This window comes from Cucumis melo, chromosome 1 (assembly GCF_025177605.1).
Source record: "Cucumis melo cultivar AY chromosome 1, USDA_Cmelo_AY_1.0, whole genome shotgun sequence".
In the NCBI taxonomy this organism is placed as follows: Eukaryota; Viridiplantae; Streptophyta; class Magnoliopsida; order Cucurbitales; family Cucurbitaceae; genus Cucumis; species Cucumis melo.
In genome coordinates, this window is record NC_066857.1 from 3285946 (window position 1) to 3309077 (window position 23132).

Genomic DNA, 23132 nt, shown 5'->3' on the forward strand with positions numbered 1-23132 from the left:
TTAATCTCAATTTTGTTTTTCTCTATTAATCTCTTACGTTTTTTTTTTTTGGCTTACAAGTCACATTACATGTCATACAATATATTCAAAACTATATCATTAATTTTAAAATAAAAGTAAATATTAAATTAAAATAGTTAATATTTTATAAACTTAAAAGATTAAATATAAAAATTATTATAAATAATAAAACTGTTGAAAATATTTACGAATTGAACGTATATTATTTTTCATTAATATTTAGTATACGTAGAATATGAAATTTTATTATACCGTGTAAATATTTTAGTTTATTTTATTATATTTAAAAAATATTCCGTCATCACAGTAGAAGAAAATTAAAAGTTTAAAGAATAAAATTGACCTAAACAACTTCAACACCATTTCCTTTCTTAGACTATACTCTGAACCAATAATTAAGTACTAAATTTCATAGTTTTGTTAGATTTTTAAAAACAAGAAACCCATTTTCCTTTCTTTATATATATATGAAAAGAACTATAAAAAGAGCTTTGCCGCAAAATCTTGAGCCACTCATAAGGCCAACAAAATTCCGACGAATTGGAGTAAGCAAGAGGTTGAAGGAGAACAATGAGCTTTTTGGCTGGAAGATTGGCCGGCAAAGAGGCGGCATACTTTATTCAAGAATCCAAACATGCCGTTGGTCGTCTTGCCCAAAAAAACACCGCCCAGAAATTCCCCGCCAAATCACCGCCTTCTTCCCATTCTCTGGCCGACGGTGAACCGCAAGCCGACATTCTTCCTGAAGTCTTAAGGCACTCTCTGCCCTCTAAAATCTTCAGGGAGGAATCTGCAAACTCCAGTGGATCCTTCTCTACTTCCAAATGGGTTCTTCCCTCTGACCCTAATTACCGCTCTGTCTCTTCAGATGCTCTTAACCCTCTTAGGGCTTTCCTCTCCCTTCCCCAGGTTACATTCGGCCCCAAAAGGTTTTGTTTCCTTCCACAATTCATTCTATTTTCTAATTGATATGTTTTGGTTGTTCATGAAAATGCAGAATTTCGAAATGAAACCTCCAATTCTGCTCTGTGTAATTGGGTTTAGTTTCGATTAACTGGATTTTGATAGACCATCCTTATTAGACGTGGTTTGATTTTCTTGTTTTTTTGTTCATTTCCGTGGTGCAAATTTACTTTGTGCTGTACAATGGGGATTGGGAAATCATTTTATTTCTGGGCCACAAGTGTAGGCATGTGCCTTTGATGGAAGAAACAGTAAGTGGTGTAGATTTTTGAGGTGCTGATTGTTGAAACAAGATGTCAATCCTATAATGATTCTGATGCACCTGGAAAGTAAATAGTATCCATTAAGTTGAATTTTTTTTATTTGCTGCTCAAAAAGTTGATTGCACAAGTAACAGTTTGTATCACTTGATATTGGGAAGTGTTTTGTTTCATCCTTCGTATATGGACGATTGAGGAAGGCTTCTCTGAGGTTGGTGACTTTTGTGGTTTGAGGGAGTTGAGAAATAGGAGAACTTTTAGAGTAGAGATGTTTGGGGTTGGTGGAATACAACTAAGTACAACACACCCCTGTATCTTTGTCTAAAGAGTTTTAAACTGTCTTTTGAAGTTTCCCATCAAAATAACTACATTTTGCTCTTATCTTCAACGGTTGAGCCATATTTTTTTATTCTTCTTTTGTTTTTGTCTGTTCTTTGGTTTTGTATTGTTCTGTTGGTTTGAACTTTTTCTGTTTGTCTTTTTTTCTGTCTTACCATCTGTGTTGTTTTATTTTCTCTATAAAGTTCTGTTTCTCATGAAAAAGTTTTAGTTGATGCAGGTGGGAATTGCCTCAATCTGAGAACTCAATATTGGCCTCAACTGCTAACGATTTGCGGACCGACAAACATACTCCTATGAATCCTGAGAAGTTGAAAGCTGCTGCTGAAGGCCTTGCTCATGGTAACCCCTAAAAGAATTTTTTTTTTTTTCCAATTTCTCCCTCATCCTAATCAATAGACCTTTGGTTGTCATGTAGTTGGAAAGGCGTTTGCTGTAGCTACTGCGCTTGTCTTTGGTGGTGCCACCTTGATCTTTGGATTCACCATGTCCAAGCTAGATGTCAACAATGTAAACGTGGATTGGATGTCTTAACTTTTGGTGGTTTTTGTACACGCACAGACGTTTCCATTTAACTCAGGTCATGGCAACTTTATTTTTTGACAGGCAAGCGAGATTCAAACAAAAGGAAAAAGCATGATTGAACCAAAGATGGAAATGATTAGACAGCAATTTGTTCCCTTCAAAGTCTGGGTATGTTGTATCATTTAAATGATTCTCACTGAATTCACCTGTTACTGGGTCTTACTTTTGCCAGTTCTTTATCTAACCAAGGGTTTTTTTTTTGAGTTTTAGGCTGATGATGTATCAAAAAAATGGCATGTGGAAAGAGATAATGATATCAAAGAGAAGCCTCTCATAAAGGAACTCTCAAAGATTTTGGGTGCCAAGACTCCCAACTAAACTGCACAATTTTTCTTAACCTTTTGTTGTTCATCTAGTGTAAATCTGTAAATAATAGAGTATCATTTTCTTATTCCCATCTTTACAAATGGAGTATAGAATGTTGCTGTTTGCTAGCTAAGTAATACTAATACGCAAGATCGATGTTGATATCATGCCTGAGGCGAAAATATAGAACTTCCCAACTTCCTATTTCTTTCTCAAACTTGTTCTTCATAGCTTATAATCTAAACCAGCTCCATACTTCCAGGCCTCAAGTCGTCGTTTCCACTCAAAAGTCATCTTTGGCGTTAGTGAACTTAGGAATGACCTTGAAAAATGCACAATTTGGTAAAGTTATAGGAGAAATATGAACCGAAGATCACAAATACAAGAACGTTTCACGAAAAGAAAAGGGAAAAATGTTAGCTTTGTTTGACATAACCACTAGGAACCGTTTACCTTACAATTGGGTCGACAAATGTTGAGAGAAACGTGTAGTAGCCAAGCATGCCAAAATGCCCAATCCAATCAAGCAGCACCGGGATGCCGACCTAGAGCTCAATAAAACACAATTCATATCCATATAACAATTCAAACTCAAGACCTATGCGGAAACTGAGTCAACAAAGAAATAGAAAAGTTTCAATAAACTCAAATTATAATGAACTTATAACTCACCTGTTTGAATATTGATGGAAGAAGTTGAGGTTTGGTTAACATAACTAGACCTAGGGTTTGGGTAAGAGGTACAAACTGTACAACATCCTGCCAAAGTAGGAAGAACAAAATGAATTATCGTTTAAGCCATGTTTGGTTGAACTAATGGAGGTATAGAATTTTCAAAAGTCAAAAAACCAAATGATTATCATTTGTAACCTAAATAAATCAAAGAGCAAATATGACCTGAAGGAATGGTCTTAGCACTGGATCCCCCAATCTCTGTGGAGAGACAAAACAGAGAACAAAAGAGAACAATAGTTTTTTATATCTGAATTCAATAAATTATGAGGATTGTTCCATTAGTGTTTATAAGCTTACCTGCATACTCTGGAAATTTACATGAAGAAGCTCATTGATGAAATATGGAGAAATGTCTGATCGTTGCTTTGCTGACATAGCTCTTTGAAACAACCATGAACTACTTAAATTTGGCTGTAGTAAAGATTTATGCTTTAGATACTGTGTAGTTATGATAAGGGCAAAGTAAATATCTAGCCAGAATTCAGCATATTAACCAACCATATAAGGATTCAGCAGTGATAGGCTCTTGGAGTCAAGGAAGTTTTCGGTTACAGCTTCATATATGCCTTTTGAAATCAACAAGATATGAAATTTTGTAACTCTTGTGATCCCTATCATCTCTACGATAAGCATGTAACCAATACTTTAGTTTTAAGACAATACCAATTGAGAGCCTCCCAAGGTGCCTAGTCAAGCTTCCAAAGCCACCAAATGAAACAGGTGACTGAATGCCACTTGCATCTCCGAACTAAAGAGAAAGATAATTCAGTACTCTTTACAGATATAGCGTTTGACAATCAATCTTTTTTCAGGTTTTAAAATGCTAAGTACTTATTACCTGAAGGACACGATCGAAAGCAGCTGGCAGCGGGCTGATTAAGTCGGGTAGGTTAGATACTAGATATTGTATTGTACCATCGCAGGAACAAAAAGAAACAAGGACTTTATAGAAAAAGGTTTATGATTATGAGAAGATCACTAAGTTTCTCATTACTGCTCAAAACCATTGTACCTGTCACGATAAGTCGGAAAGATGCCATATATAATTCTCAATATCTTCAAGTCATCAAGTGAGACTCCCTACCATGAAGTAAGTTTACAACAATCATAAAATTCACTGAAGTCTACAAGGGGAATGAATAAGATCATATTGAAACCAACAGGATATGTAAACTAGAAGAAAACCTGATAATTTGGCATTAAATCCCAGTATTCTTCTAAAAGTTCTTCAAGTTTTGGCGATCCTGGTTGAGGATCGATGTATGTGAACATGTAAGTAGTTCGATCTACCGGACCAGACCCGGCTGGAAACGCCTGTGAAATTGTAAGAGAACTTGAATCTTCAGCATCAAAAGATCTAATTATTGCTGCCACAGAAACAAAGCTTACTCACCTCCCAGAAAAGTTGAACTTCCGAGCTCCCAACCTTTCTTAAGGATGAGCTGCTGTAAATTACATCACTGGTCGAGTTATCTTTAAATCCACGAGCACAAGATCCAACAACTAAACAAACACCATCAGGCTTCCTCCCACTTCTTATCTACAACATGACTACATGCAACATTGTGAGGCAATAAATGGGTTATGCAGCATTCATATGTTACAAACTGTCTGAACTAAGCTAGAACTATACCTGTTTCACCACGGGTGAAAAATTCCCCATTGCATCGATAGTGAGTTGGGAAGATAAAATGTTCCCATCAGAAAGTTGCATCACCTTTGAAAAGAAAGGAACAATATAATAAAATAAACTCGCAGCTTTAGTAATCTGTTTCTCCGAACAAGTTGATTACTTCTCTGAACTTGGATTCCTTTGATCATTGATGCAATAAATGGTAGTATTACAATATTGTGTAAGCAATAATGACCGATTTTCTAGCTAGCAATATCTCTCATTTTACTTTGATATGACAGCAAGATCAAATTATTACTACCATAAATTAACTCACAGTCGTATCATCATATACGCAAATGCTTGAAACGTTGCATCCCTCAAAGATGACTCCACCCAGGGAAATGAAACGTCTCTTCACAATCTCTATAAGCTTCTCTGGTCTGCAATGGTAGAATAAGAGATTCAGATTTACAGATTAAGTTTCGATATATATAAGTAAGAAGAAAGAAGAAACTCACGAGACACCAAGATTGAGAATGTTTTCAACCCAGATTTCGCCTTTCCCTTCAAATGCACATCTGTTCTGCAATTTATGATTGATGAGTAAGGGTCCGAAACATTAAAAAGGCAGGATGGAATACCATCTCATTGTTCATACATCATAAGTAATGGAAACGTTCAAACATTTTAGCCAGAGAAGTGTTTACATACAGACGTTGTTAACTGAAGTCGACTTTAGTTACACGTATAAATTTACTTAGGCCTAAAACTAAACTTTCTAACTTTAATTACGTGAAGCACTGGAAAGTCATTCCAAATAGGCTTTAAATCTTAAAACTTACAGGATTAAACTTCATTGCTGTAGCTTGTTCAATTTCATCTTCTGTTATAACTCCAACTTCAACGAGTTCCAACAGCTCTTTCCTTGAAATGTTCCATTCTTGTTCCCTCTGACCCATGACAGCCAACAAAAGACATCATTAGAAAGATCCCTTCTCAAAATCTTGGATTAAATCCTTTGTCAAGAATATTTACCCCTTTCAGAACATTTCTTTCGACTATACCGACACGGAGCCCCTTCAAACTCAATGCTGTTGCTATGAAGACACCCAAAGTACCTCCACACACCAACACATCAAATGTGTCAATGGCCTTCTCTTCCAAATCAGAACGGCTAAATGCACCAGATACACGACGAACGACTTCTTGAGCAGCTTCAGGTACTGCAAAAAGTCGATAGGAACTGGACTTGCCTTACCTCCCCAACAGCTTAAAAGGGCGTGTAAAAAGACCAGATAAAAAAAATTCTCACTTTCTCGGTCATCAGAGCAAATTCTGGACCAAATTTGATCCAACTTCTTCAATGCATTGTATGAATAAGCTCCACCAGCACCACCAACTTCCCCTGTAACTGATATGCCCTCCATTATTCTCTGAATTAACAAATTGCCAGCAGTCAATTTAGATTTCGAACAAAGCAGCCTGGCATAGCTAGAAAACTTCCAATAAATTCCAACTTTTTATATAACTAGTTCATAACACATGCAATGCTTGTGAAATTTATAATTTAAATTGGTTGACTCAAATAGTTCTACTTGAAAATAGAAAAGAAAACAGAAAATTAATGAAATTTTAAAAGCAAAAGACGTTATTGTTTTTTAAACGCACCTTCAACACCGTTCGATTGTGGTTTTTCATATCTTTAATCACACCCATATACAATGCGATATATCATTTCGACCTGAAATGTTGTAACTAGAAAAATACATGTGATCATTTCACCACACTTCCACCGTTAAATCATGTCGTTTCATATTTATGGTTTAAATGACAGTTGTACAGCAAAAGAATACATCATTTTGCATATACCACCCCAATCTAAATAGATAGATAGCCTTTCCATTATGAAAATCATACCATCTTTTTTTTTATCATCCTTTTCAATCTAATAGCAAATGAGGGGTAGTTGCCTTTCTACCTTCTATCAAAACAGAAGGGTTACCTTTAAAGCCCGAAATAATGCGATTGTGCAAAAGGGTTACCTGGGTTCTGGAAGATGCGACTTTGGTTTCAATATTTGCTTGAATTTTGAACTTTTTCTGGAGTTTGGCCGCCAATCGTCGATGAAAACATGATCTTCCATATGGATTCCTGACCAAAAGATTGTGAGCTCTGAGATGAACAGAGGCCATGGCCGAAATATCCATAGATACACCACAGACCCTTCTCTACAATTTCTTCATTTCTTACTCACTCTAAGCTGAAATGGGTTATTGGTAATGAAACATTTGCGAACCACAAATGTACACGTTAACGACTAAACCCGTCATCCTCCTTGTATTTGGTTATTTCTTTAAACGGGATAAGGATACCGCGAGTCCCGGTTTCCAGTCAAAAGTTCCCGCCAGTGACGTGTAAAAGGGAAAAAAATTTGGATAAACCTTACTTGAGGGTTTTAGGGCTCGCTATTTGCTTCGACCTTTCAACTCGTTTTCTCTTCATTTCTTCAAATCCGTGGGCAATTTTAAAGGTAATGATCTGATTTCTATCAATCTTTTGAATTCCAATGAACTATTTCTTACAAAATTTTTCCAAGTTTTAGTTTTAGTTTGTTTCCTTTTATGCATTTTCGAAACTTTCTATGAGTTTAATTAAGAATTGTAGGGAAACGAGGAGGGTTTTCTTTGAATGGGAATACCCATTTCCTTCTTTATTGAGCTTGAGCTTTTGTCGTCTGTTTTAGCCGCTAGGACAAAATTTTCATTACTGGGTCTTGTAGATTATGACTGCAAGATTTGCCATGCTGAAACTTCTTAGTCTAGTACTAGAATTGCAATGGCTTTTCAAAACCTGTTTGTTGGAAATTTTGTGTTTTTTTCCTATCGAGAAATGAAGTTTTGATGGTAGGGAATGCCCCCAGAAATGTACAATTAGAAGTTGGAAACTCTGTTTTCATAAACCCATTGATAAAGATTGAGAGAGCCCAACAACAAAATGAACAGGCAAATTCTATCAGTAGAGTTCAGGTTTAAGAGCAATAGAACTTTTAGAGTGGTTGAAAAACTTGTGGGAGTGTGGACCCTTTCTAGATTTCACGGCTCTCTCTGAGTTTTCCATCATTTAGATCTTATTTTTGCTTGACTGTAGCCCTTTCTTGGATCAGTTAGACTCTTCCTTTTTGGTGTTTTTTTGTTATGTCTTATGTATTCGTTCATTTCTTTTTTCTCAATGAATGCTCGGCATTTTACTGAAGAAGAAAACTTTTAAACAGCTCAAAAGTTTTCTTGATCCTTTGCAGACAGTTTTATCCATCTTCTGTACTAGTTTGTTTGGGCTTCAGCATTCTCTGAAGGTAGCATTTATATATTGTTAAGCATGGCGAGTATGCTGGCTGCTCCTACAATGGCCTCATTTCATGTGAACATAGGGAGCAAAAACTATACAAAGTTGAACTCTACCATCAAGGGATCTCACAGTATAAGGGCTATGCGGATAGAGAAACCTCTTGAGGAATTGTACAATGTAAAAGTTGAAAGGAAAGTATCGGAGGAGCGCCTTTCCCAGCTTGGAGTTTCGAGATGGTCGGTATGGAAAACAGGAAAGTGTAAATTGCCATGGGATTGGCAAGCAGATCAACTGGTATACATTGAGGAAGGTGAAGTGAGAGTGGTTCCGGAAGGGAGCAAGCAGTACATGAGTTTTGTGGCTGGAGACCTTGTTCGGTATCCGAAGTGGTTTGAAGCTGACCTATTTTTCAACGGACCGTATCTAGAGCGGTACAGTTTCAGAGCATATGGTGATGACCACTAGTCCTTCCATCCTTTCAGAGCGAAAAAATTCGATTTCTTGTTTCTAGAAGGCCATCAGTTCATTTCAAGTTAAAAATATATTTCGTTAAACATGTCAAGTCTTGAAATCCTGTGGGAGTTTGATGTTTGGCAGGTAGATTGAAATGGACAACAATGTAGGATTATTGCTGAATTGGCGTTTTGCTGGAAATTCTATGCCAAACTCCATTGTTGATTCCGCTCTTTCATACAATATCTTTTGTAAAAATAAAAATAATATATAAAAAAAAAACTCCCAATTATTTATATTTTTCATTTTTTGAATGAACATTATTGAATTTCAAAGATAATACATAAAGTGGAAGATTTGAAATTTTCATCTCTTAGGGCGATACTCCATACTTTAACATACCAATTAAGTTATGTTTATATTGATATTGAAAGCAAAGTTAATGAATTGCGACTTCAAAATAAAATAAAATTGTAGTCATCTAATTCTACAAATTTTCAAATATTCCTTTTTAGCTTATAAAACTTTATACAAAATTTAGTTTAGAATAAAACACTTCAATCTTGTACTTTTAGTTTTGCATCATTTCAGTGTTCAAATTTAAATACATAACAATTTGATCGTTTTACTTAATTTCTAACCATTTAAATTCTACCACCAATCTTTTTTTTTAATATACATACAAATATAACCATCAATTTTGTTTATGAACACATTTAGTGCCTTCTCACTTTATCAATCTAAACCACATAATTTTCTTTAATGATATGATACATTCAAAAACTGAATAGTTAAGTATTACAAAATTTTGAAACTTGTACTAAAAATAAAATTGGAGACTAAATATTAAATTCTTGCTTTTAATAGAAATATTAGACACTAAAAAGGTGTATTGATAATAATAATAATAATAATAATGAAAGAAAAAGAAAAATTCTTATATTTATATATCGAAGAATGTGAATGAATTCTTGTTTGATAGTAATGTAATTGTGAATGTGTTGAGTCGTCTTCCTTAAAGTTGAATGCCAGACGCTGGAAATTGGGGATCATACGAAGAAACATGAGCGGCCATGACTCCAAGTATTTCTCTACCACCAAAAAGGGTGAAATTCCCGAGCTCAAAGAGGAGCTTAATTCCCAGTACAAGGCATTTCTCTGTCTCTTTTACTTCATAATTTTTTGTTTGGTCCGTCATTAATATCAAATTCACCTGCTCCAGATCTGCTTTTTTTTGCTATGATCTTTGTAATTCTATTCTAGTGTTCCAATTCCTGTTATAGTATCACCATCTTATTCTTTCTAATTTTTATATGAATTGAAAGCGGATGAGACGTTGTATTTGCTTGCTGAGATCAAATATAAGTTGGAAAGTGCGGCTGTTATTGCAATTGAGATGGGGTTTTCGGTTTGTATTTACCCAACTTGATTGGTTTATGCGTAAACTTGCGGAGTGTCTTAAATTTATGAGCCTCCCTCAGCTGATTCTCTCCGAGTCTTTCCATACAAGAACCTTTCGTACAAGACGGATCAAAGTTAACATATTTTTGCTTGTGAAGTTACGTCTTCATAGCTGAAAAATGGGGTTTGTAAACGATTTAAATGGCGTATCTCTTAAGGAGGAACTTTTGAAAATATTTTGCAGGATAAGAGAAAAGATGCTGTTAAGAAGGTCATTGCGGCAATGACTGTTGGGAAGGATGTATCATCATTGTTCACAGATGTGGTGAATTGTATGCAGACTGAAAATTTGGAACTGAAAAAGCTTGTTTACTTGTATCTAATTAATTATGCCAAAAGCCAGCCTGATCTAGCAATTCTTGCTGTGAACACATTTGTGAAAGTAAGTACTTGATTTCTTAGCTTTGTGTAGCTAGGAAGTTCTAGAAGTGTCTTTTCTAATGCATATTTGTGCAGGATTCACAAGATCCAAATCCTTTAATTCGTGCTTTGGCTGTAAGGACAATGGGATGCATTCGAGTGGATAAAATTACGGAGTATTTGTGTGATCCTCTTCAGAGATGCCTCAAGGTTTGTATGGTGGTGTAGTATTAAGTACACAAGTTTGGCTGTAAATATTTAACATTTGCATCTAATTGTTGATTCAAAGTCATTGTCTGGAAAGGAATACTTAAGGTTAGGAGGAGAGAGAAGTTATATTATTGTTTTCTGAAGAATAGACATAAATCTAATCTTTTGGTTTTATAATGTTTTGACAGGACGATGACCCTTATGTCCGCAAGACAGCTGCCATATGTGTCGCCAAACTTTTTGATATAAATGCTGAGTTAGTAGAGGATAGGGGCTTTTTGGATTCTCTCAAAGATTTAATATCAGATAATAACCCGATGGTTGTTGCAAATGCTGTGGCAGCTCTTGCTGAGATTCAGGAGGATAGTAGCAAACCCATCTTTGAGATCACAAGTCACACACTGTCAAAACTTCTTACGGCTTTAAATGAATGTACAGAGTAAGTGCTGCATTTGCTTTACTCTAAGTGCTGCATTTGCTTTACTCGGGAATGAAAACTTAGTGAATATTATACTTTATGGGAAAATTGCATAAGATGACAAAAAAATTTAGAGAAAAAACAGCACATATCACATCTTTTTTGCATATTGCGAGTATGGCAAATATGATGACTATCAGACGGTTATCATAGGGTTATCGGAGGGCAATTTGCTACTTTTGCAATTAAAAAATGGATTTACACGGGCTCTATTTTCATAATTTTTTTTGCTATTCTTGCAAATATCCCTACTTTATTTGTAGGAGATAAGATAATGTCTGAGATTAGTTTTCATTTTCTTTTTCTCCCCGTTACAGCTAATTGTGTTTCGATGGGATATAAGAAAATGGATTTCTTTTTAAAAATTTCACTTGTCTAAAAGCAAACATTATTGTGGTTTTAAAATGTCAAGTCGCCATGTGATACTTTTTACCAAATGGTCTATATTTGATAAATAAAAAAGGATGAAAGTTTCTACAGGATTAAGGTAGTCGAGTTGTCGAAGAGTGGGGAAGTAGTGTTGCTTTCATTCTGGCTCCTGCATTTGTGCAGGGAAGACATCTAGAAGCTTCGTATTAGTTGGTTGGAGTTTTGTCTCCATGTTAGTTTTGACTTTTCTGCTGCATTCTTGACATCAATTGTACTTCTTTTTGTTGACAAAAATCATTGTACTCTGATTTCCTTCAGATGGGGCCAAGTTTTTATACTAGATGCACTATCTAAATACAAAACAGAGGATGCTCGTGAAGCAGAAAACATCGTGGAGAGAGTTACTCCCCGTCTACAGCATGCTAATTGTGCAGTTGTTTTATCAGCTGTGAAGGTAAATATTCTATTAAGTAATTGAGTTTCTCAACCTAGTATATGCTGGATGACTTTGAGAATGTCCAAGTGTATTTCAACTAAATAATATATTTTATCTTTCTTTTTCTATCTTTCCACTATTAATAGATGATTCTCCTACAAATGGAACTTATCACTAGCACTGATATAGTTCGAAACCTTTGCAAAAAGATGGCTCCTCCTCTTGTTACGTTGCTCTCATCAGAACCTGAGATACAGTATGTTGCACTGCGAAATATTAACCTTATAGTACAGAAGCGACCTACCATTCTCGCTCATGAAATTAAGGTGAGTTGGTGATAGATTTTTCAATATGACGGTAGCTTCTAATTTCCAATAAAGAGGGATGTAAATGATCAAGAAAATTTGTACCACTTGTTTTCTCGAATCTTACTACCCTTTTGTTTTCTTTTTTCTGCTTTCTCATCATTGGTGAAGGTTTTCTTCTGTAAGTACAATGATCCAATCTATGTTAAAATGGAGAAGTTAGAAATCATGATTAAGCTTGCATCTGATCGAAACATAGACCAGGTACACAATCAACAGTGTTATCTATTCATTTTTTTGCGTCTATTAATTAATTGTTTGGAACATACTATGAACTGATGCCCTTCTGATTAATTTTTTTTTTCAGGTTCTGCTGGAGTTCAAAGAGTATGCTACTGAAGTAGATGTAGATTTTGTTAGAAAGGCTGTTCGTGCGATTGGTAGGTGTGCAATCAAGCTAGAGAGAGCAGCTGAACGGTGCATAAGTGTGTTGCTTGAGCTGATCAAAATTAAAGTGAACTATGTGGTCCAAGAGGCTATTATAGTCATAAAGGATATTTTCAGAAGATATCCTAACACGTAAGCAATTTTTTTCATTCTTCCCCACTTTGATATTCATTGATCGATTGATTATTTCATTATTCCAACTTTGAATTCCTTTTCGGTATTAGTTATGAATCCATCATTGCTACACTCTGTGAAAGTTTAGACACGTTGGACGAGCCAGAAGCCAAGGTAATGGTTGTTCGGTTAATTTCCAACAGCAGAACTTGTTAGTACCTTTTATTCTGTTTTTTTCTCTCTTCACTTCTTTTCTTTCTTTTAATCAGTCTATTGATCTCACGCTGGTATATTTTGTCCACCTCTCTTCCTCAAGGCATCAATGATCTGGATTATTGGAGAATATGCAGAGAGAATTGACAATGCAGATGAACTTCTTGAAAGCTTCTTGGAGAGTTTTCCTGAGGAACCTGCACAAGTCCAATTACAATTGCTCACAGCAACGGTCAAACTTTTTCTTAAGAAGCCAACTGAAGGACCACAGCAGATGATTCAGGTCATTTCTCTACAAGCATAAGTTTCAATATATGATGGTTCTTTGGTATTTCTGTGTCGTGGTTGCCATTACTTTATTGTCCATTTGAGTAAGATGAATATGGGGACTTTTATCTGATATAACAAAAATATGATCATACATTGAAATCATAGTACACTATATTTATGGTCCCCTGATGTCTACCAATTTATATTGACTTCATATCCTTTTACAGGCTGTTTTAAACAATGCTACTGTGGAGACAGACAATCCTGATTTGCGGGATCGTGCGTATATCTATTGGCGTCTCCTATCAACTGATCCAGAGGTTTATTTTGATAATGAAACCTTTTTAGCTTCTTCGTCATTGTAACCTCCAATGTTTGAGATAGAAACATGGGTAATTCAATCAGTTTTACAGATCAGCTTACGCAATTAGAGGAGACCAAGTTTATGTCATGATTAAAAAGAATATATAAACACTACCAATGTCATTATTAGGAAAAAGAATGTATAAACACTACCAACCCCATCTCACTATTGATGGCGGGGCACATGAATCTCAGTTTTCTGGTTTTTTTCCTATTTTGCAGGCAGCAAAAGATGTCGTTCTTGCTGAGAAACCTGTGATTGGTGATGATTCAAATCTTCTTGATTCCACACTCTTGGACGAGCTTCTTGCCAATATTGCCACTTTATCCTCTGTTTATCACAAGCCCCCTGAAGCATTCGTTACTCGTGTGAAGAATGTGTCCCAGAGAACCGACGACGACGATTATCCTGAAGGAAGTGATGCAGGGTATTCAGAACCTCCTGTCAATGCTACAAGTGGTGGTAGTGCATCACCTACTACTTCAGATGCACCCTATTCAGTAACAAAAAGACCAGTCCCAGCCCCTGCCCCATCCTCTCCTCCACCTCCAGCTTCAGTTCCAGATTTACTTGGTGATCTGATTGGACTTGATAACAGTGCTATTGCCCCTGTTGACCAGTCTGCAGCTCCTGCTGGGTAAGTTTGAACTTATAAAACTTTTCGTATCTTCTGCATAGCAGTCTGCAATAGCTTTTCGGTCTGAAGACATTAATGCCTGAAATACTGCAAGTGAATACTACAAAATTTTCTGATCAACATCTTCATGGGGATCACTTAATGTGTTTTCTGGCCTTGCAGCCCTCCACTGCCTATTCTGCTAACAGCATCAGCTGGTCAAGGTTTACAAATCAGTGCACAGCTCATACGCCATGACGGTCAAATATTCTACAGTTTAACCTTTGATAACAGTACGCAGATGATACTTGATGGTTTTATGATTCAGTTCAACAAGAATACCTTTGGCCTGGCAGCTGCAGGACCCTTACAGGTAGATTTTTACAAATCAAGTTTTGATTAGATTATCTATGGATGAAATTAACTTCTTGTCTTTTACCATAAATAGGTTCCACAGTTGCAACCTGGGTCGATTGCAAATACTCTCCTGCATATGGTTGTGTTCCAAAATATGTCTCAAGGTCCTCCAAGCTCACTCTTGCAGGTAGCTGTGAAGAACAACCAGCAGCCAGTGTTGTACTTCAATGATAAAATTCCGATGCATATTTTCTTCACCGAGGATGGGAGGATGGAGCGTGCAAGCTTTCTTGAGGTGAAAATGATAGTCCTAGTTCTTCTCATTTCATTTATTGGGAACGTTGTTGGATGTTTCCAGCGACTTACTTTGGCCCACAAAGTTGAGGGAGTGGAGTTGTAAACTCCAACCATTCTTTGGTTCACCAAATTAATGGATTTCATGACTAAAATATACCAATGTTATGTCTTATCAACTATTTATAGTGTGGGCTTTAGGAGTTCACGACTCCACTCTCTAGATGCTCTTTATTAATGGGAGCTTAGGTCGATTCTTTGTTTTTCTTTCTCCTCAAGGGAGTATGAATCATGGCATTCACTATCCTTTTCATTTCAGACTTGGAGGTCCCTTCCAGACTCGAATGAAGTTATCAGAGATTTCCCCACCATTCTTATAAACAACGTTGAGGCCATTCTTGAACGACTAGCTGCAACGAATATGTTCTTTATTGCCAAAAGGAAGCATGCTAACCAGGACGTTTTCTACTTCTCTACAAAAATCCCGAGAGGAATCCCATTCTTGATTGAGCTCACAACAGTTGTTGGAAACCCTGGGTTGAAATGTGCCGTCAAAACGCCTAACATTGACATGGCACCACTCTTCTTTGAAGCCTTAGAGATACTTATTAAGGAATGATTCGAAGTTTGTTTATCATATTCTTCTTTTCCCATCCTTGATTTTTCCTTTTTCTCAGTATATGTAAAAATCCATGCTGGGTTTTCATGCCTAGTCTTTTCTGTATTCTCTTAGGTAGTAATATATCATTCTTTGTTATTCGGGTAGATAATTTTCCCTAACCAACTCTATAAATGAATATAAAGATAAATTTCGCAATAATATCGGCTTTATACTTTCCGAACTAAGGACCAAATTATAACCAAACAATTAATGTAGCAAATGATGATCCAAATTAGAATGTCCCAATCAATTCTTCAGAGCAGATAAGTCTAAAATGGTAATAATTCATCTCCAGTCCTATGCCTTTTACTAGTTTACTAACATTTTTCGTACCATTGTAAAGATAGAGAATCTAAAGTCGCTTTGCTAATTAATTTATTTGCAAGTTTATAATTAAGTTTGCTCATTTCGTCAAACTTGTAATATGTTGGTATATATTTGGTTATTAAATTCTTTCCACTACAAATTTCTCAGCCTAAGTATTCAGAACTAAAAACTACATACTATTAAGTGAAAAATAGAGTAATAAGCTGAAAAAAGAAGGTGCAATTTGCAGATCTTATTAGAATAAAGTTATAAAAACAATTGTATTTAAATAGTTGTAATCAAACTCAAAATATAGGATCATATACAACAATATAAAAAAATTTACGGATGTAAAAGAATTTACGAATGTAACAAAAGTTAAAATTCAACTCTCGATGACGGTGTCAGATATCATTAGTACGAGTCTATAAGCAATAGACGTATACCATTAATAAATTTTATTATATTTGCAAGTGTTGCAATATACTTATTAGTATTTTAAAAAATGCTATCCAATACAATTATAAAAAATGTGCATGTTTGTATTAGTTTCGACCATTTTTCTTAGATTCATATATGGATGAAGGGTTGTCTAAAGATTATTAATAAAGATCTATACAAAGAGTAAGTGGGCACAGGTACAGGGCACATGAGTAAATATAAATTGGCCCAAAGAGATCAAAATAAAATTCATCACATTCTTACCCAAACATTCACCAAATTCCTTTAGATGATAGGAATTGAGATGAGAGATCATTAATAAAAAAATGGGGAAGTCCTATAAGTTTATCCCCCTTGTTTGCTTTCGAAGTTGGTGAGGAATTTCATCTCAATGGCTATATAATGGCTGCAATTGCCTGGAAGTGGAAGTCAACAAAATCAATTCTGTCCAATGCATCATTTTACCTAGAAAATGCTTCATGTAAGCAGAAGAGTGTCTATTTAAAGGAAAATTGTGATAAAAAGGAAGAAGCTTTGGTGCACTCTAATATTATAGCTTCCATGGATGAACCAACCTCCATACTCTTCTGCTTCAATATCCAACCATTGCATCCACAGTACAAAATCCACCTGCAATAAGAAAGATAGCAACTATCTAACATTCTTTCTTGGGTTGATGCGGCCGTAAAAGATGCCATCAGTAAACCAGCTCACTCCAAACAACCCATCATCATTGTTCCCGAAAAAGAGACTAAAAAAAATCATAATAAAAAGGGGGGCTCGGAACAGTTCAATACAATCTTAAAAAAAGCCAGAGCCAAGCAAATTACAACATTTCCACACTTCTGTCCTAGTCTTTCTATTTCCGTGCAAATGTTTTCTTAAGTTACGCGCTTAGAAAAAATAACCGCCGTTTTTGCATCGTGTACCCACGACTACAAACACAGATCTGAGATCACAATATTGACCCCACAGGTTTAGCACACGTAAATGTATTTTGAACACTGTAGTTTTTTGAAGAAAAAAAAAACCTCTGGTTTGTGCGAGCACAATATCTTATCTTCGCTGTACATTTCCACGTCAACATTAACAGAAACAAAAGGCCCAGGAAATCGCACCTCCTTGTCACTTCCATGAATCCTGATCAGCCCATCATCTCTTCCTGCGCTTTGGCTCCACCTAGCATGAGAATTCAACACGAGAATCCTTATGTCTGTTTCATTGAGTAAAATCCTTTCACAATTAATAAAAACAAGAGAGCACGATACAGATTCATTGTGTTAGTGTTGCACCGCCTTTGACCTTTTTACAGCCAAACGTAGGGGATTATCCAAAAAAGCAGTTGTATACTAATACTACGTTACACCCTCCTGAGTTGAATTACCATAGGAGAGATGTGATAGGAGATTAAAAGGACAATCCATGCTGGACAACTTTAAAGACGTGGGCAATCATATGCATCTAAACAGATGTGATTCAGATCATTAGAAAGAAAAGAGATTGATGGCAGAATCATTTGTTATGAGTGGGATATGTAATTTTTGTATCTATTTCATGATTAATTACCATTCTGATCTTTTCTTTTGGTACTTGATTCTAACAATTATCTGAGAACTCAAGTGATCTTGGAAAACCTGACTGGATCACCCACATCGTCAACTTAGAGAAACTTAGGACAATAACTTTAGAGCTCCGAGACAACCAAGTGAAGGAGAAAATGTAGTACCAAACACCGGCAGATTTTAAGTAGGCCCAGAGGGACTCGAGCCTCACTCAACTTTACGCTCGTTATAAAGTAGATAGAACTACTTGCATAAATGGCATTTAAGCCAAAAATAATAGAATATATAGCACAATGATAAAATAATTGCATATATAGCATAAAAATTAGTAAAGACTAAAAAACCCAGGTTCAACAACCATTTTGGGCACTTCTTGTTGAATTTCTCAAATTAAAAGCCATCGCTAATAGATGTTATCACTTGTTATTGCTGATAGCTACTATAAGTGATAGCTTTCAATTTGAGAAATGATTGTCGCACATTTCTTCCCGATTTTCTCATGTTGAAAGTTATCATTGATAGCTATTATTAGTGATAACTTTCTATTTTCCACCAATACAAGTGTTTTTCTCGATTTTCTCAAATTGAAGCTATTATTGATAGTAGACATCAACTATGATAGCAATTAATAGCTATTATAAGTTTCTATCACTGATAGATGCTGTCAGTGATAGCTTTCAATTTGAGAAATGTGCTATCAGTTGTGATCATCTATCAGTGATAGCCGCCAAATTGCAAACTTGACATTTTAAATCTTTTTACTATAGTTGACTGGTCAACAGTTGGTATTTTTACGAATATTTTATCCTTGTGTTATATTTTTAGTTTATTTCCTAAATTGTGCTATTTGCTATAATTCTTCTTGTATATATATATAGGTATATATATATAATGTCAGTTATATTGATATTGTTAGTTGGCCCAGTAGTAAATTAGTCTTCCAATCCCCGACCCAAATTCAAGCCTCATTTTTACATTTTTTAAGATTATTTTTATTGCATAAAACCTCCTGTCAACAAAATTTCTGAATTTGCCGCTAGTACCAAACGTGAACTACTTGTCATAAGGGGCAGTCCTAGAGTGAAGTAATCCCAGGCAAACTAAAGAGTTCATATGCACCTTCTAGTATACATAATTCAGCAACTTTGATTTGGGATGAATCTCAAATTTTATTGATAACAACCTAACCATATGAACATAAATACAATACCAGTATCCAACTAGTGACGAAGTAATACCAAAATGATAAGTCACCTAAACCAAATTGCATTCGAGACCACTAATATTATACAATGTGCTTTACAGTAGAGTTTCATAGTGCATTTCAAGAACTACCCTACTAGATCTAGACTTTCGAGCTGCTGCCCTCCACATAATAAGAATTGAGTTCTCTGTATGTTAGAATTCATTTAGTGGCATTTCTTCCCGAAATCTTCATTTTGAAAATATACGATAACAGTTACAACTTACAAGGAATCAATTTAGAATTTTTAAGGTTTATATGGTCTAAACCACAAAGAGGTGTATAATGTTCTATGTAATTCCGTCACAAAATCCAAATGTTGTTCAGCTCCTCTAAATTTGATTCTATATAATGCCATTTTTGCAGTATACCAAAAATATAAAGATGAACTAATATCCCTTACCTTAGCCTCAGCAGAAGGTGATACTGGAAATGCATTCAAGGACCTCTTAGCTTCATTTTCCGAGGAACAATCTGAACACAAAAAGTGATCCAACTTCTTCGCTTCTTCAATGGTCATTCCCATGCATGATGGATGAAACCTGTATATAACATATATGTGAGTTTGAACAATCAGAATCTAGTCTTTTCATCTCGGAATTGCTGTTTACATTTTGATACATTACCCTAATAATGTCATAACAATAACCATGAACAGAGTGCCTATTGTTAAATTTCCAAGAAAAACCATCTGCCCCAAAAATAGCCTATGTACATAAAAGAACAGCGTACAGAAATAGAAAATCCTGCAAAAGGTGGAGGTGGATGACACCATCTCCAAACAAAAGCTACAAAAATACAATAATAAAACAAGCAAGCATCAGGTTATCCTCCCTAAAGTTGCAGAAGATGAAACAAAGCAGTAAGCACATGCTTAATCAATCTAAAGCGGGCTATTAAGAAATCAAAGAACTTACCAATCTTTGCATCCCTCACACTGAACCATAAGGTCATCGGGGTTGTATGGCATCTCACATTTACAGTACCTGCAATTCAAACAAACCCCAAAACAAAGATAAAACACAAATGTTCGAATACAAATAAAAACTTGAGCTTGTTTTAATAGAAAAATGAAAGTACACCATAGAACTCACACAGCTACACGGTCTGGTGTGAATCCGCCAGTGGCAGCCTTGTACTCGAATCTGCAAAAGTAATCCTCCGCACCAACATTCTCAAGTTTGGTATAATTTTTAAAAGAGTGCACCGTGCATTTGCCCTCTATCGTGTGAGCACTCTGAACATCAAAATGGTCGGAGAGAAAAAGCTCCTTTGCCCCATGGAACTGCCTCCGACCTCCAATTGATTCTTCGGGCCGATAATACCACCGAACTCGAACCTTTACATTGTTCCGATGATCAGCTTCAATTTTTTCAACTCGAGCAACGTATGGAGGCTTATCAGAGTCCGACGGTCGCATTAGCACACAGTCACCAGCTGCAAGTAACAACCAACACAAAAAAAAAAAAAAACCCAATTCCAGAAATCAATGACACACACAACAAGCAACCAAAAGCAATTAGAGAAAATGCAAACCAAAAACTTTGAATGACAAAAAGTCATATTGCGAAGAAAATGACCAATTAAGTGTCGCTTTGAACACAAACAAGCAACAAAAACGGGAAGGAGTTTGGGCAAGGGGAATGTAAACCCAAAAACAAAAGAAGAAGAAGAAGAACAAAAAGAATCTTTGTTCTCAGAGAGACAATACGTCGAACAATTTTGTTGGTGCCTTTGATGGTGTATGAATCAAGATCTTTCTTCCCAGGTTTAGTCTTGGCCATGAATTATTCCTCCTAATAATCTATGATACTATCCGAGTTATAGCAGCTACAGAAGAAGAAGAAGAAGAAGAAGAAAGGAGACTAAGCAAAGCAAACTCTGAAGGAGAATGCGAGTTGGAAAAGATGTTAGATTGGGATCATGGATTGGGATAATTAGGCCCAAATCGAGAAATTAAGAAAGTTGTGAGACTGATAGTGTATAAGTCCCAGAAACCCTAAAGGAAGAAGGTGAAGACTGACGAGAAGAAGGAGAAGGAGAAGGAGAAGGAGAAGGAGAAGAGAGAGAAAATGGGAAATGGGGATTTTGTTGGAATGCGGCATGAACAAGATGATCATCCATCATCATCACATGCATATGCATCACAGTCCACTTTCATGACTCATCCATGCATCCTAATTACCATCTATTTCATCTTCATTATTTTTTTTTTAACAACAAGGGATGGTATCGAAGTCGAGTAATATCGGATAAGACACCATAATTCCTAAGTTTTCAACCTTTGTTTTTCGTTTTAAGAAATTGGGATCAAGATTGAAGTCGAATAATGACATTCAAATCTAGTCTTACGTAGACAAATCTCAATTTTCTTAGTTTAGAACTTTTTATTTTTAAAAATATATAATTTTAGAAAAAAAAAACAATTTAGCTTTTGTTGATATGAAAAATGGATTGACCGTAAATTTTTACTTTTGAAAAAACAAGTTCATGTATTCTACAAGACGAAAGAAATTGATTACTGGTGTGGTGTCAAGTCACACAAACTTTGATATAAAGTCAATTTTAAATTTGTGAACAACTTTGTAGTAAAAAATAGTGAAGAATTTTAGACATACCTTCAACCGATGACTTTGGTTGTTTTATAAATTATCAATCCATAACTTATTTTTTTTTGCACATAATTGCTCATTTTAAATTTCTATAACTATTGAGTCATTACTTTGAATATGCACTACCATCATTCAAGGTTATAACTAATGCTTTAAGTGCACTTAACTTGCATCACTGAGAAATTGAACAATTCCAAACTCAATCACTTTGATGTTTTACAACAAGTCTTTCAAAGTCCTCTAAGCTACTTTTAGGCTTCACATATGGGTTAACATACCAAGGATGGTTATTGATCGAACACACCTCCATTGCTTTAGTAAGTCATCTTAGAATTCTATCTTCGTCCATGGACTTCCCGTCTCACTAGACTCCTAGTTTTGATCCATCTTGATAAATCTATCCATGACAACTGTCAAAATATTTGCAAAGATAATGTTGTTTAAAAATTGTTTGCCACTTAAAAGAAATTCAAATATACTATCTCTTAGGGGTTGTTTAAGACGTTGTGTTCGATATAACATGTATGGAGTTTATATGTTTAGAGAGTGTATATGTTTGGAGAATCTATATATCTGTGTTTGTTTGGGGATGAAGAATTATTTTGTCTAAGTTCATATGTCTATGTTTGGGGTGTAAAGTTGAGTTCATATGCCACATGCATCCAATCTTATTTTTTTAAACTTTCCATAATCTATTTTTGTGATTAGTATTTTTGTTTTGAATTTTTTTAAAAATAATTCTATCAATCTTCGTTTGAATAAAATATGCATTATAATTTTTTTAAAAGTTTTTCTTCCTTTGAATTTTTAGCAAAGAACAAGAACAATAATTCTTTTAAGAAAACTAAAACAACAATTAACTAACCGCATTTTTCTACACGATTATGATTAAATGAATTGGGAAACCAAAGAGGTCCCCACCATGAAATTATTGTCCAAGATGGATGCCGACGCCAATAGTTGATCATTGGAGCTACGGGAAGGTGGTTGTCAGAGTTGTCATCAAAGTGATTGTTGGAACCTAGAATTAGTTATCGGAATTGGCCACCAAAGTCTGTAATCAGAGTGATTGTTGGAACCCAAAATTGGCCGTTAGAGTTGTCCTCAAAGTGATTTGTCAAAGCATTGAATTGGTCATTGAAGTTGTTATCAAAGTGATTGTCAGAGCCTAGAATTGGTTGTCGGAGTTGTTTTCGAACTGATTGTCAGAGCTTAGGAATTGGTTGTTGAAGTTGTCGTCGAAGCTCGAAGTTGGGCATGTGAAAGTGATCATCGAAGTTAATTCCCAGAGTTTGTCAACAATGCTTTTTTACAGTGGTCAATGAATAAAGCACTGAAAACATTGAAAGAAGAGAGAATGTTGGACCGAACAATAAGTTAGTATAGTATAC

At 35.5% G+C, this 23132-nt stretch overlaps 5 protein-coding genes across 11 annotated transcripts; 3 read left to right on the plus strand and 2 right to left on the minus strand.

Moving 5' to 3' along the window:
* The first annotated feature begins 439 nt into the window (after window positions 1–439).
* Window positions 440–2641, plus strand: LOC103495622 (uncharacterized). Its single transcript, XM_008457243.3, has 5 exons — window positions 440–950; window positions 1804–1925; window positions 2002–2093; window positions 2190–2276; window positions 2379–2641. The coding sequence occupies exons 1-5, from the start codon at window positions 592–594 to the stop codon at window positions 2484–2486; spliced, it is 768 nt and encodes a 255-aa protein (XP_008455465.1). The 5' UTR covers window positions 440–591; the 3' UTR covers window positions 2487–2641.
* Window positions 2420–7137, minus strand: LOC103495621 (uncharacterized). Of its 4 annotated transcripts, none has more exons than XM_051085057.1 (19): window positions 6867–7137; window positions 6493–6565; window positions 6137–6257; window positions 5860–6047; window positions 5667–5774; window positions 5343–5407; window positions 5159–5264; window positions 4843–4926; window positions 4603–4749; window positions 4395–4523; window positions 4222–4289; window positions 4048–4081; window positions 3873–3957; window positions 3708–3775; window positions 3507–3620; window positions 3372–3407; window positions 3147–3233; window positions 2928–3019; window positions 2420–2796 (listed from the first exon to the last, which is right to left on the minus strand). In XM_051085057.1, exons 2-19 carry the CDS (start codon window positions 6538–6540, stop codon window positions 2700–2702), a joined length of 1677 nt encoding a protein of 558 aa, XP_050941014.1. In that variant the 5' UTR covers window positions 6541–6565; window positions 6867–7137; the 3' UTR covers window positions 2420–2699. The 4 variants fall into 4 exon arrangements, with proteins under 4 accessions (XP_050941014.1, XP_016901759.1, XP_016901758.1 ...); XM_017046270.2 differs by having other exon boundaries at window positions 6493–6579; XM_017046269.2 differs by lacking the exon at window positions 6493–6565 and having other exon boundaries at window positions 2933–3019.
* Window positions 7138–7195: 58 nt separating this feature from the next.
* LOC103495620 (uncharacterized) lies at window positions 7196–8918 on the plus strand. The gene is made up of 2 exons (XM_008457241.3): window positions 7196–7354; window positions 8123–8918. The coding sequence occupies exon 2, from the start codon at window positions 8200–8202 to the stop codon at window positions 8632–8634; it is 435 nt and encodes a 144-aa protein (XP_008455463.1). The 5' UTR covers window positions 7196–7354; window positions 8123–8199; the 3' UTR covers window positions 8635–8918.
* A 675-nt stretch (window positions 8919–9593) lies between these two features.
* On the plus strand, window positions 9594–15736 carry LOC103495623 (beta-adaptin-like protein B). Of its 2 annotated transcripts, none has more exons than XM_008457244.3 (15): window positions 9594–9772; window positions 10268–10465; window positions 10540–10653; window positions 10842–11092; window positions 11819–11954; window positions 12083–12262; window positions 12413–12505; window positions 12609–12820; window positions 12913–12976; window positions 13119–13298; window positions 13513–13605; window positions 13871–14286; window positions 14449–14638; window positions 14714–14917; window positions 15236–15736. In XM_008457244.3, exons 1-15 carry the CDS (start codon window positions 9686–9688, stop codon window positions 15533–15535), a joined length of 2718 nt encoding a protein of 905 aa, XP_008455466.1. In that variant the 5' UTR covers window positions 9594–9685; the 3' UTR covers window positions 15536–15736. The 2 variants fall into 2 exon arrangements, with proteins under 2 accessions (XP_008455466.1, XP_050941050.1); XM_051085093.1 differs by lacking the exon at window positions 9594–9772 and adding an exon at window positions 9858–10180.
* A 724-nt stretch (window positions 15737–16460) lies between these two features.
* On the minus strand, window positions 16461–21246 carry LOC103495624 (chromatin remodeling protein EBS-like). Of its 3 annotated transcripts, XR_007821108.1 has the most exons (7): window positions 20841–21246; window positions 20224–20566; window positions 20047–20115; window positions 19533–19671; window positions 17443–17503; window positions 16900–16954; window positions 16461–16789 (listed from the first exon to the last, which is right to left on the minus strand). XR_007821108.1 is itself a non-coding variant. In XM_051085094.1 (6 exons), exons 1-5 carry the CDS (start codon window positions 20911–20913, stop codon window positions 17477–17479), a joined length of 651 nt encoding a protein of 216 aa, XP_050941051.1. In that variant the 5' UTR covers window positions 20914–21246; the 3' UTR covers window positions 16461–16954; window positions 17443–17476. The 3 variants fall into 3 exon arrangements, 2 of the variants coding, with proteins under 2 accessions (XP_050941051.1, XP_008455469.1); XM_051085094.1 differs by having other exon boundaries at window positions 16461–16954; XM_008457247.3 differs by lacking the exons at window positions 16461–16789; window positions 16900–16954 and having other exon boundaries at window positions 17089–17503; window positions 20710–20850.
* Window positions 21247–23132: the final 1886 nt, after the last annotated feature.

Excerpts from the sequence above, each read along its gene's own strand:
- LOC103495622 (XM_008457243.3), top strand. The coding sequence starts at position 592 with ATGAGCTTTTTGGCTGGAAGATTGGCCGGCAAAGAGGCGGCATACTTT. Across the intron at positions 2,094-2,189 it reads CCAAGCTAGATGTCAACAAT|GCAAGCGAGATTCAAACAAA; the intron begins GTAAACGTGGAT and ends ATTTTTTGACAG. Across the intron at positions 2,277-2,378 it reads TTGTTCCCTTCAAAGTCTGG|GCTGATGATGTATCAAAAAA; the intron begins GTATGTTGTATC and ends TTTGAGTTTTAG.
- LOC103495621 (XM_008457242.3), bottom strand. The coding sequence starts at position 7,031 with ATGGATATTTCGGCCATGGCCTCTGTTCATCTCAGAGCTCACAATCTT. Across the intron at positions 6,048-6,136 it reads TTGCTCTGATGACCGAGAAA|TACCTGAAGCTGCTCAAGAA; the intron begins GTGAGAATTTTT and ends GACTTTTTGCAG. Across the intron at positions 4,082-4,221 it reads TTTCCGACTTATCGTGACAG|CCCGCTGCCAGCTGCTTTCG; the intron begins GTACAATGGTTT and ends CGACTTAATCAG.
- LOC103495620 (XM_008457241.3), top strand. The coding sequence starts at position 8,200 with ATGGCGAGTATGCTGGCTGCTCCTACAATGGCCTCATTTCATGTGAAC.
- LOC103495623 (XM_008457244.3), top strand. The coding sequence starts at position 9,686 with ATGAGCGGCCATGACTCCAAGTATTTCTCTACCACCAAAAAGGGTGAA. Across the intron at positions 12,821-12,912 it reads TTCAGAAGATATCCTAACAC|TTATGAATCCATCATTGCTA; the intron begins GTAAGCAATTTT and ends TTTCGGTATTAG. Across the intron at positions 13,606-13,870 it reads TCCTATCAACTGATCCAGAG|GCAGCAAAAGATGTCGTTCT; the intron begins GTTTATTTTGAT and ends CCTATTTTGCAG.
- LOC103495624 (XM_051085094.1), bottom strand. The coding sequence starts at position 20,913 with ATGGCCAAGACTAAACCTGGGAAGAAAGATCTTGATTCATACACCATC. Across the intron at positions 20,567-20,840 it reads CACCAACAAAATTGTTCGAC|CTGGTGACTGTGTGCTAATG; the intron begins GTATTGTCTCTC and ends TGTTACTTGCAG. Across the intron at positions 17,504-19,532 it reads CACCTTCTGCTGAGGCTAAG|GTGGAGCCAAAGCGCAGGAA; the intron begins GTAAGGGATATT and ends TTCTCATGCTAG.